Source organism: Procambarus clarkii, chromosome 72, assembly GCF_040958095.1.
Source record: "Procambarus clarkii isolate CNS0578487 chromosome 72, FALCON_Pclarkii_2.0, whole genome shotgun sequence".
NCBI lineage: Eukaryota > Metazoa > Arthropoda > Malacostraca > Decapoda > Cambaridae > Procambarus > Procambarus clarkii.
Window position 1 is genome coordinate 8,079,543 of NC_091221.1, and position 12,631 is coordinate 8,092,173.

Consider the following 12,631-nt stretch of genomic DNA (forward strand, 5'->3'; position numbering starts at 1 on the left):
TATTCTCTAGTGGCCTCGATGGGGACAGGAAGCCAACAACTTGTCTAAGGTCCTCAAATATTGAAGGATGGTGGACTGCTTAGATACTGCTGATAATCCTTCAAAAATCTTGCTGGGATTTAAGTAAATGTGCTAATTAGATACCAATTCTTTTCTACCATGACCCATGCAAGGAGCCTGACAGCTGAGTGGTCAACACTTCGGATTCGTAGTCCTGAGGTTCTGGGTTCGATTCCCGGTGGAGGTAGAAACAAATGGGCAGAGTTTCTTTTACACTGATGGCCCCCTGTTACCTAGCAGTAAATAGATACCTGGGAGTTAGACAGCTGCTATGGGCTGCTTCCTGGGGGGGGGGGGTGTAACAAAAAGAAGGCCTGGTTGAGGGCCGGGGCTGTTGGGACGCTAAGCTCCGAAATCATCTCGGGTTAACCTCAAGATGACCATCTTCACAACATATTTCTTCATCTTTACACTAATAATCCGAACACATTTATGAATTTGTTTTTGCACATTACTGTATTAATATCTCTGATGTTACCTCATGAAAGTGGGAATAGAGTGAAAGTAATATGAGTGTCATTTATGTATATTTCTGATGATAAATATTGCATTACAATGACTTTTTTTTTTTTAAATGCATGTTGGCATAAAGAGAAAAGTTTCTCCTCCCTCAGTCGTAGTAGCCACCAACACATGCATAGTGTTTTTTAGTGAAAAAATATGCAATGCCCAAATATTTTATCATATTTGTGAGGTGATAACTTAACTCTAATATTCCATGTCAAACACTGAAGTTATAAATGGTAATGAAAGTGGGCTGTTCACTTTGTGTTTAAGATTGCCAGCTTTACACATGGTTTTCTACATTATACCCCCCTTTTAGTTTTAAATTTCCAATATATCACACTATACAAAATCTTTTTTAACAAATATGTAGTCTCCAATATTATCTTTATCAATCTGATAATCAAATAAATCATATCCTCGTTCTTCTATGCTGTCGATGAACTTGATGTCTTTTCCCTTAACATCTCCATGGTGCTCTATCAACAGAATTGTGATGTCAATAGAGTTCCAAGGTATTGTTTGAAGGATCATCGTCTCTGCTCCTTCTACATCTAGTGACAATAGATCAATCTGTGAAGTACAGTATAAGAATAATGTAGCTTGTTTGGGCTGCAGGATGGAGATTTCATTAAGCAGAATGGAAACCATTCAGGTATGGCAGGCATTTCCAAGTACAGTACTGTGATGTTAAAGCTTGAGAATGTTGTGTGCATTTTGAAGTTAGTCTTTATAAAGCCCTTTGTTACACTTGGCATTTTGAGATGGCCAAGAGAAGATTTCTCTTGGCTTGATTTTTAATACAAAAGACCATAAAGGTCATTGAAAAAGAGGCAGAAAGAAAAATTTGCAAGTTAAGAATAACATAAATGTGAAGAAATAGATGCGAGTTTGAAATATAATTGTGTATGTGAAACAATAAATTGCTAACCTTAGTGATATTGAGTGCCCTGAGGTAGGTAATTAAAGGGAAGCACTGTACTACAGCATAAGTGGTCTCGTAGTGATTTGCCTGGTAACGCTGGTCGGGACCTCCAGCCTCGGTCAGGAATGAGCTACCCCTGATTACCCACAATGCCTGGGTTGTCTCCGTGTGCTCATGGGTGTCCACCATCTCCAGTACCATTTCCTGGGGGGAACAGTTTTCCATATATGCCTGGAGTTTAGCTATATGCTATAGGGATGATGAGTAACCCATCCTCCTACAAAGAACACTGCTTTTCGATCATATGCATTACATAATGCCAAAAATTGTCATACTAGAAAATGGAAGCAGCTCACATAAGTGACATACTGGCCCGTTTTCTGTTCTGGGTTCTCTGGTAGGTTAGGAGAGAACGCTTTAAATTGACCGTTTTCTTGATGTTGGGAAACCTTAGGAGGACGGACTGTGATGAGTGAGTCTTGAGTTTGTCAGTTCAAGGGGACTATGATCACACTATTTTTATTTTGGTTATGGGGCAGTAACTCCTGATGCTCGGTTCAGGGTTCTGCTGTACAGTACTTAAATTTGAAGCTGCAAATGGTGTTTGTAGATGGAGAGAAGCAAGGATGTCGTCTTCATAATTCATTTCTCGGGCACAATACAGAACTGCATACGATTTGGTGGGAATATGTAATTGCAAAGAACACTTAAATTAAAATTAATTATAAGAGGTAAATGACTAACCTGTTGCAGCACTTTATCTCAGGTTTAAATCTATCATTCAGATTAATTTAGTTAAAATTAATAGACACAAAAATCTGTGGGCCTATGTTGTGGCTAAATTATAAAAATCAGAGTCAATTCCAAGTGGAATGTTATGGCTTCCCTTAGAAGATTACCTTTGGATACGGTGTTATGGCAAGGCAAGTGTTGGAGGACCAAGCTTTTCTGTTCTTCTTTACAAGATGTTTATAAGCACTTGGGTTGGCTTCAATCAGCAACCCACGCCACCCATACACCTAGGGATGCCAGCAGGTGCAATATGTGTACAGTACATTAGAACAGTAATACCTGGAAATTTATTTAGACTTTCATACTCATATCTTTCATACAGTTCACTTTACCTAAGAACACCAGCACGTTAATATAATTAATTCATTGTGTCGGGGGACAGGAAGCCAGAGTGTATTCCTACATGTTTTGGCTTTTATCGAGGTCTCCCCAAGGCCGAATTACTGTGCTGACCCCGCCCAGGATGCAACCACACAAGAAGCTGACTAACTCCTGAGTACTTACTTACTGCTAGGTGAGCAGGTGCATTATGTTAAAGGAAATGTGCCCGACTATTTCTGTCCCGCCCAGGATTTGAACCCATAATTCTCGATTGTGCGTCGAGAATGAACTCGACTGTACTACGGGGACCCAGAAGGACCTCTTGAATATGAACTCCAGGACCACCAGAAGGATTGACATACATACTGTTGAGGCTACAAACATGATAATATTTTGTAGATTGCAGTATACCTAGGTGTATATTACTGTAGTAGAATAATACTGTAGACTATGGTAATACAGTACTGCATTACGGTAAGTATATATTTGATGGCATAACCTTATCTAATCTTGGGTGAAATGTGCCGTGTGCCTAAATTGAAGAAGCATTGTACAGTACAAATATATAATTACTATAGACAATGGGGTGAAAACATAGATATCAAAGGTTGTATAATAATAATAATAATAATAATAATTATTCTGAAGGTGTGTGTGTATACAAAGAACATAAGAGTAATGTACAATTGTAGGAACAGGAATTACACATATGGTACTAATGAAGCCACTATTATGCAAAGTGTTTCGGGGTTTTCTTAAACCTTTCGATACTTTTTTAAGTACTGTATTGTTCTTAAACCCTCATCATCTTTAGTCCCAACTCTCATGCCCTAAAAGAGTAAACAATGAAATTTAAAAAGTTTACAAATGGATGTCAACAAATTAGCTAAACACAGAAAAGACCATTATATTTGAAAGCAAATTATCTAATCAATTAACCTTCAAATAATTTAAATATTGGGAGTATAATTGGGAAGATTCTTAGGCTTCTATATTGACACGACACTTTACTTCAACACTCAACACACAGCCAAAATAGTAGCTAAAACCAGTTGGCATACTTAAAATAATTTATTCCATATCGGCACTCCTTCCAATGACCATGCAGACTCTGCTGCTAAAAAATTTGTTCATGCCTTTGCCATCTCTCCAAAGGCATATCCCATACTTGGATTTCTATCCTAGCTTTCGTAATGCACTCATCTATGCAGTAATATAAAATTTGACCTATCACCAAAACAGGAAGTGGGGAAACCTATCTGGCTAAGTACTGGTCACACAAGATTAACTCAAATGCACTTAATGGAAAATAGACCTGCACCTTATTATTTGAATTGCATTGTTTTGTTACTATTCAATTCAACTCAAAGAAAGTCCTAATTTTTTAGGATTGGAAATTTGCTATCTCACTGCTTATTTATGTCTATTGTCCCTCGATAAAATCCGTGGCTAATCTTGCTTTCTTTGACATTGCTCATCTTTTATCTTTCTGCTCTAATACTGGCATCCTGAATTATATCTAGGTCCTTTCAATATTCTGTAGCACAGATAGGGCTTAGTGCTTTCATTCTAAAATTACTTATTTATCGATAAAAGTCCATACTGCACATCAAGGTTATACTGCATGGAAGTTCATGGGTAAAATCTAAGAATAGAAGTAGCAAGGAAGATTGCCAGAGATGTGTCTATTTCCATTTGAGGGCTCAACACTGACCTTCTCTAGATGGAGGGTGTTGGAGAGGTACTCGCCATCGAGGGCACCAGCCTCGATGAAAAAGCCAGGCGGGTGGTGAGCTGTCAACTTCAACACCCGATCATGCAAGAACTTCCATGACTCCATGTCCTGCCAAAAAGTCCAACCATTATACACACAAACATTATTATAATTGTAGTGCAGTACTTGATACGCAAAAGTGAAAATATCTTGTCTAATTACTTATGCTTTCAGTATTGCAGTACAGTACTAAATACACATTATTATCTATAATGTGTTCAGCTGAAAGACTTCGAACATGACAAAACAAGTATAATACAGTGAAGTACAGGAAAAGTGGAAAAGCAGGAGGGTACATGAAACATTAGCAAAACATCAGTGGACAGGGTGAATTGCTACAATTAAATACTGTATACCTTTGTTTGTTTTCCTTCAAGATCGATACAATATTATAATATTTTAAAATTAATAACTAAAACTCATGCTTGGCTAAACAGTTTTAAGTCATTTGACATCAGAGTCTGCAGCAATACATGCTTTTCTAAGTTTATATTACCTTCTAATATGTCTACACAAACTTTGTTTCATTACTAACTGACTGACACAAATGAACACAGAGTTCAATTACTGTTCCCACCATGTGACTAGTTCTTAACTTCCACCTCTGCCCATGGGTTGGGTGTGGGGTACATGATAGAAAAATATAAATGTGTAATTAGTTCAACAACAGTTAATATATCCATCCTGTCTACTGGATGGGTATAGATTTAAAACAGACAAAACTATTTCATCATTTCTAAACAGTATCAACTTCTATATGAATTGTAGCCATTTGATTTCCATATTAGCATCAGTATCGTCTCCTAAATCAATTGTAGAAGCAGGACTGTTTGCTACACCAGTTGTAGCAGCAATTATGATTGTTTCCTGCAGTAGTACAGTATTATCCAACATTAGCTATTGCAGAAGTATTATTCTGTACATCAACTGTGATTTAGAAATATGCACCCATGCACTGTATCAGCGCTTGTATTAATACAGTCCCTACATATGCAGTAGCAGGAGTACCTTGTAGTTCAGCCTGTTAGTATAATTATCAAGGTTGTATGGCTTGGTGCTGGGTGGGCGAAGGAGATGATCATGAAGGGCTCGGATTACCAAGGGGTCCTCAGCTTCCAGGGGTCCTCTCAGCCGCTCATTCCACCCATTGGAGGTCCCTATGTGCACCTCTCTCCCACCTGTATGAACAGCACCGACACCAATGTGCACATGCTCCCCACTTGTCTGTACATGCAAGCCCTTGCCACTATAGATCAGTAGCTGAAAGAAAGACATTAAATAAATATGTAATTCTAATGTATATAGTAGAATATATATACAGTATATATAATCACTATGAACTCTATATGACCCCAACCTGGATTCGAACCCATGACATCCAGGATCACCCCTAAACGTACATGGTATCATAACCACTGCATCGATTGATCGACTATACGATTAATGGGTGCAGTGGTCACTACCGTGTACATTTAGGGGTGATCCTGGTCGGGTCATATAGAGTTCTTAGTGATTTATGACTTGCATGTTCTTGCCCTTATTACACACACACATATATATACAATATGATACAAATAGGTGAGTACAGTATACAGTGGCACCTCAGCCTTGATATAAGCGTAACATGTATGACTATACACTGACTGCCGGCCCCCCCGGCACAATGATTTATTATAAATTATATAGACAAACACACCCAAACATACATAGCATATATACACTCACACATTAGGCTACAGACGATTAGAAAGGCGGAGTCCAAGAGCTAAGCGCTCAAGCTTGCAGGCACAAACAGTAAGTATATTTAGACACAACTAACCTCTTGAGGTTATCTTGAGATGATTTCGGGCTTAGCGTCCCCGTAGCCTGGTCCTCGACCAGGCCTCCTTTTTGTCACACATCCCGAGGAAGCAGTCTGTAGCAGCTATCTAACTTCCAGATACCTATTTACTGTTAGAGGAACAGGGGAATCAAGGTGAAAGAAACTGCCCATTTCTTTCTACCTCCGGTGGGAATTGAACTCGGAACCTTAGGACTACGAATCCCGAGTGTTGACCACTCAGCCGTCAGGCCCCTGTTCTCAGATATTAAAAAAAAGTAGTTATTCGAGCGCTTACCACTACTATACACATGAAATGTTACATACAAACTTACCACACCAAAGAATACACTAAACACCATCACATTTTTCAAGAACGTTCTTTTTCTGCTTATTCGCATCCGACTCAGCTGCCGGTAAAGATACATGATGCAAGCGATTTCTCAAGGTTCACTCGAAGGTTGAAACAACAATCACCCCTCCCGTATGTTCATTTGAACATGCAGCAAACATTTATACATTGCTTTCATTTGAACATGCAGCTGACTTTTAATAACACGTTGCTTTAAAATATCATTTTGGCCAAACAGCAACAGCAACTCGGTAGTGCTGGAGAGATTGGTGAATGCTAAATTAGCAAACTTTAATAGCGGTTGTGAAGGTATGTATAGGTAGCTTGCAGCTCAAACATTGCCGGCCATGGGGGGGAAGAGTGTGGAGCGCCACCTCACCAAAGATAATTTACAGCCATTATTTCCTTAAGTAAACTCGCGCCAGTCAGCAGACCATGTAGAAGAACAAGTTAAACTTGTATTAAAAGAACATTTTCGAATATATTTACGTTATGGGAGAAAAAATAAGTGTATAGATTTATAATATAAGAGTATAATAATATTATACTCATTATAGAATATACTCATTAATTATAGAATGAATGTTCATTCTTACAAGAATGTATATATATATATATATATATATATATATATATATATATATATATATATATATATATATATATATATATATATATATATATATATATATGTATATATATATATATATATATATATATATATATATATATATATATATATATATATATATATATGTATATATATAAATGTATATAGGGAAGTGGGTCCCTGAACAGGTATATATGTAATGTATATAGACACCTCACAAACCGAACATTCTGAGTGATAATAAAGATATAGATTGTTTATATATATATATTAGTGTTATCAGGAGAATAATCAGGTTCACATGATTACCCCTCCCACCGGTGCTGTGTCACAAGACACACACTGATAACCACGCACTCTAATTGTACAGATAACGATAATAGACTAAGCTGGCAGTGGTATAATGAGACTGATTGAGATCATATAGTTTTTCTTTTTTTACTTTGTGTCAGATGACGGCTATTGCACTGTGTCAATAATAAAGTGAGGGGGAATAAGAATGTCTCATATCGCTGGCTATGATGGGTGGGTTACACACTCTTACAGAAAGAAGATCGGAGAGAGGATATACTAGGCTGTCTTGTTGACAATGGCGCGTCTGCCAGTTATACTCTAGGCTGGATATAACCTGAAGCGGGAGCCATGGCTGCAGCAGTAGGAACCTTTACCCAGTAGTGAGAAGGTCATGTGGCACCGGGAGGAGCCGTGGGCCGGCTGGAGTGTTCACTGGAGTAGACCAGAGTATCTGGCTGTTCAACCTCCTCCTCTCGACCATTTCTACTTCGTGAGATTTGAAGTTTTTGCTCGTTACGACCTTCTCGGTTTGGTGCCTTCTTTTGATAGTTACTTACTTCTTCTTACGATGTTTTGTAACTAGGCCATCAAGATTGTAACTTGCTTAGCTTAATGAATTGTACAGTCCCTGAAGAACCCATTATGTGCCTCTGTAACCCTTTCCACTACCGCCCACAAGATGGGTATGGGGTTCATAATAAATTAACTAAACTAACTACAGTGTTATGTCTCCAACTTAATATACGTATAATAACCTTAATCTCGTATCTCACTCATGTACGAGCCTCTTTACCTACTGATTACAAATAATCCATTTTAAATCGCCAATATTAATCCACTTATGCTCGATCTATTGTTTATATAGTGTGTAATATATATATAGGCTACCTGTCCCGACAAACTTAATTATCTAATGTAGTTATTATCAAAGGAAGGCGCCAAGCCTTATATTGCATAGCTATAAACTAAAAAAACTGCCGTACGCGTCTTGATCCAGTACGGGAGACGTCTATTTCACGGTCTGACATTTGACTACATCACTGCACTTTCTTCATTCTAGAATATAATTAAAAATCCGCATGTATAGACACATCAATTAATACCAATGTTTTATTAATATATAATACCATTACAATATATGGACGGGTTACATAAGCTGTTAATTATTTTGCTTTATACAAACTAATCAAATACATGCCCATTAAAAATATTAAAGTACATACAGGGGGGGGGGGGTATTGTAACTTAGCTATCCGTAATAGTTTGATACACAAAGGAAGACAAATGCTCATACCACACTTTGCGGAAGTTAGATCAATGCCAAATGCCAACATTATTACTGTGTGATGAAAGCATGGAGGAGTGTTGTTGGTGATGGGGTTGGGGAAGGGGGAGGTATGATTATTTCGTACACGAGACGATTCGACAAAGCTCGTTTTCTGTTTATTAAAACCGTGTATATTGCTATGCTAGGATATATTAGCTTAGGCTAGACTGTATTTTGCTCGGTTAGGTTAAGTTAGGTTGGGTTAGGTTAGATTAGATTGAGCTAGGTTAAGTTAGATAGGGTTCTAAATATGGAGGCGAATCGTCTTATGTACGATATGACTTGTATCCGTTGCCGGGAGGCGAAGCGGCGCAGGGGTCGCGAGTCGCCAGCTGAGAGCCAATCAGCGGACGGCGCCAGGTCCCGCTCGCTGATTGGTGGCTCTCCCGCGAGTCACAACAACGTTAGTCATCATCACCTGTAGCACGTAAACAAAGATGGACGAGGAGCTCGTGAGTGCCTTCTATGGCGATTATTTCCGAGTTTTTAAGAGGCGGGGAGGGCGTGCGAGGCGCGTGTAGGCACCCTGGGCGCCAGCACTTGTGGGGCCCTGAACCAGAGTTGGGCATCAGCCTTGTGTTTTGTTATATTTTGCTGTTTGTAAACACAGTCTTCCTCGCCTGTGTTGATATAACCCTTTTTTTGTTTTATTTTGTCTACGCAATTATTTTTCCAGTAGATATATGCATATATATTATAGAGATACTGATTTTGTGTAAATATATATATGTGTGTCATTAGGAATTCCCAAAGTTTGCCCTTAAATTAGGGTTTTGATGTCTTTAAGATTTACGAGACATCAATTTTACAAATGAAGGACAAGCATCTATGTCTTCACAAGAATGCTCTTTAAACAACAACAAAGTTATACATATTCTTCTCTTCATGTTGGAGAGTTATGGACTTTATTTATACTTTTAACTTCCTGAACTCCATTACCGTTCAGAAAACAATTAATTTATTTTTTAAATGAAGATAAAAAAATATACACACACACACGAATTACCATAAACATAAATTGTACACAAGCATTTTGTATGCTTGTTATTTTCCTAATTTAAAAAAAAAGTTAAGTGCAGTATATTATTTAGTTTAGGTGAGGTTGGTCTGAAGTTATTCTTCAGAATCTATTCACATACAGCCTGATGTCCAACTCTCTGAATTTACCTGTTATACATCTGTACATTAGTGACTTTAAAAATGTACTTCTATGTATTTAATATAAAAATAGTAATCTATTAGTCTCTGGGCCTAGTATACAAGTATACTACTTATATAATAGCTAAGTGCATTTTCAGCCTGGCTAACTGCTGCTGATTCTACAGTGATATATCGCTCACAATTTAAGCATAGAGCTTTATCTTTCAAAATATATTAAAAATTCAATACTTTGCTGACTATTATTTGTTATGCAGTCATCCTAAGGGTTCTTAGATTTCACTTTTTAAGTTTTACTTTCTGCTCAAAAGTCTTCAGAAGTTTCCTTTTGAGTTTGCTGCTAGTTGAAGTCCAGGTATACCCTACATGCCATTTTAAGAGCCAAAGTGGCAGGATGTTTCGTATTTTCTGAGAGATATAACTGTGTGAGAGGGAGGGATGATCTTTAATTGTATCTTACCTTGTGATGATTTCGGGGTTTAGCATCCCCTTGGCCCAATCCTTGACCAGGCCTCCTGGTTGCTGGACTGGTCAACCAGGCTGTTGGACGCGGATGCTCGCAGCTAGATGTATGAATCAGAGCCTGGTTGATCAGGCAAATCTGGGTTGATCTGGTACGCCACAGAAACGGCACATTAGTTATCTCTGAATGTTGGGTATTTTTAATTATATTACCTTATATTTATTATACATTATTATCTACATTAATTATTTAAGCATTGCACAAGTATTAATTGTGTACTCTTCATTTTCAAACAGCTTGTGTACGAGCAAGATGAGGTCTATACTCTTCCTACATCACAAGAGGAGTTGTCAGTTAGTGGAAAATTACGCATAATGGAAAGAGTAAGTTCCTTTAGTCTTGAATGTATACAGTATTGTGCTGCTGTTGTGCAATTATGCTAAATTTACTATTGAATATTGTAGTTATACTGTTTCCACACAGCAAGGCTAATTGGTGGCGAGTTGTGTAGTTAACTATACGATTCTAATATTTCATTACCGGTTGTGTCATTCCTCATTTTTTTAAATTGTTTAGTTTCATAAAATGTTCTTGAAATTCCTTTTGACAATGGGCTTGCCATTACTCAATCACCTTTTCTTAATCTTCGGTCACTATTTGAGTAAAAATATTGTTAATTTTTTAATGAACACCTGTATTGTGTTTCCTTTTCATATTAGCGGCATGGAGTAGTTGTGGAGTGGCGATGCTGTGATGATGAAGCCTCAACAGATAGTGAGTGGGCAGTTATCAACTCTGCTGCTGTTACATTTACACATCACAATGTCTCAGGTTTGCACATCAGATTTCTATTTTACCGACTTTTGTGTTAAAAAAAAAAATAGTGTGATAGTGAGTGCACATGCTGCAACCTCTTTGAATTCCTGTATCTTTTGTTCACTTAGCCAAAAATAATCATCTTTTTGGGTACAAGGCAGGCTTGCTTGCAAACTGTACTGTAATAGTCGAGATTAGTTCCTGTATTAGGTATATTTTTGTTTAAGTGGAGTATGTCTTTATTATTTCCATTTTTTCTTTCAGTGTGTCTATTGCACTTCTAACCTCTTTTCATAATAGTTTAGTTTCTGAAAAATGTGAGTCCATTTTCTTTTGAGTTTTCTAAAAAAAATTCATATTAATTTTTACTCCTGGCATGCTTTCTTTTTGATTTCCTTTTCAGTCTTGTCATATACTCATTCCTTCAAGCATTTATTCTCATTAGAGAGGAAATACTTTTTTTCTTCCAACAGGATTTTATTCAGTATCTTGGAAATGCCTGATCATGCTGGCTAAAATATTAAAATACTTTAGTGTGAGCAAAAATGTATGACTGCTTATTTACATTAAACACTGCAGTCGCCATAGTAAATACTTTTCTGAGAGGGTTTAATAGGTGACTCGCTGTTGCTACATCCTGGATAGCTCCATTAATTTTATTTACACCAGGCTCTTTATACATTTTAAAATGCTTACTGGAAACCAAAGGCCAAAACCTGGACCCCTCCCAGAGGCACAAGAAGAAGCAGAGGATTCAAAATCACTCTAACCGAAGGAAATAGATGCCAGAAAGGGTTTGTAGGTTTTTCCTTCAGCTTTTTCTGGCCCTTTGGACCATTGATGGGGGGTGGGGGGTTGCATCTTTGTTAGTTGTGCTTCTGCTCTAGGCCTGCCACAACGACTGGCTGGTTTGGGTTCCCAAGCTGTCGTTTTTTTTTTTGCGAGCAAGTGGTTTTTGGTCGTTGGTCAGTTTTTCTCAACAGTTGGACATGGGTGGAGGGGGGAGGGGGGAAGAGATTCTTTGTTCCCTTTGTAGCACTTTCTCTAGGCATGGCCCCTTATTTGCTTCCTTCATGTTCATCTTGAGGACTTTTGGGGGAGTATGTCTCATTTTGTTTCCCTTTGTCTATTGGTAGGGTAGTAGGCCTGACAAGATTTTTGCAGTAAAGTTCTTTTGCAATATATTCGCTTGGCTAGTTCCGTCTTTGCTGAATTTAATTTTTTGGTTTGTTTATCTGTGGGTGCATCGTTTGAAGGTTGAGTTGTTTGTTGTTCCAGTCTCCTGTTCCAAGGCTCGTGGACCTCAGGTCGTCTGCAGGGTTTCCTTAGTACCCTTTCATTTGGTGGTTGATTTTTACTCTCCTCCCCTAGTGAATCCCAATTTTCCATTCTCTGTGATTAGTTTGGAACACAGTG

The 12,631-nt window shown here is 37.9% G+C and overlaps 2 protein-coding genes across 4 annotated transcripts in view; one reads left to right on the forward strand and one right to left on the reverse strand.

Moving 5' to 3' along the window:
* Positions 1 to 570: 570 nt before the first annotated feature.
* On the reverse strand, positions 571 to 6,944 carry LOC123773664 (uncharacterized). Its single transcript, XM_045767490.2, has 6 exons — positions 6,531 to 6,944; positions 5,385 to 5,636; positions 4,317 to 4,445; positions 2,389 to 2,508; positions 1,496 to 1,693; positions 571 to 1,137 (listed from the first exon to the last, which is right to left on the reverse strand). The coding sequence occupies exons 1-6, from the start codon at positions 6,621 to 6,623 to the stop codon at positions 907 to 909; spliced, it is 1,023 nt and encodes a 340-aa protein (XP_045623446.1). The 5' UTR covers positions 6,624 to 6,944; the 3' UTR covers positions 571 to 906.
* An 857-nt stretch (positions 6,945 to 7,801) lies between these two features.
* Tbc1d15-17 (TBC1 domain family member 15/17) overlaps positions 7,802 to 12,631 on the forward strand; it is a 47,551-nt gene continuing 42,721 nt past the window's right edge. The window contains exons 1-3 of one of the 3 annotated variants that reach the window (XM_069312443.1): positions 7,802 to 7,941; positions 10,696 to 10,782; positions 11,119 to 11,230. In XM_069312443.1, coding sequence (XP_069168544.1) covers positions 7,843 to 7,941; positions 10,696 to 10,782; positions 11,119 to 11,230 — 298 coding nt within the window. In that variant the 5' untranslated portion in view covers positions 7,802 to 7,842. Of the gene's footprint in view, positions 7,942 to 9,082; positions 9,231 to 9,312; positions 9,339 to 10,695; positions 10,783 to 11,118; positions 11,231 to 12,631 lie in introns of those variants that run through there. The other 2 variants (XM_069312444.1, XM_069312445.1) reach the window with 2 other exon arrangements.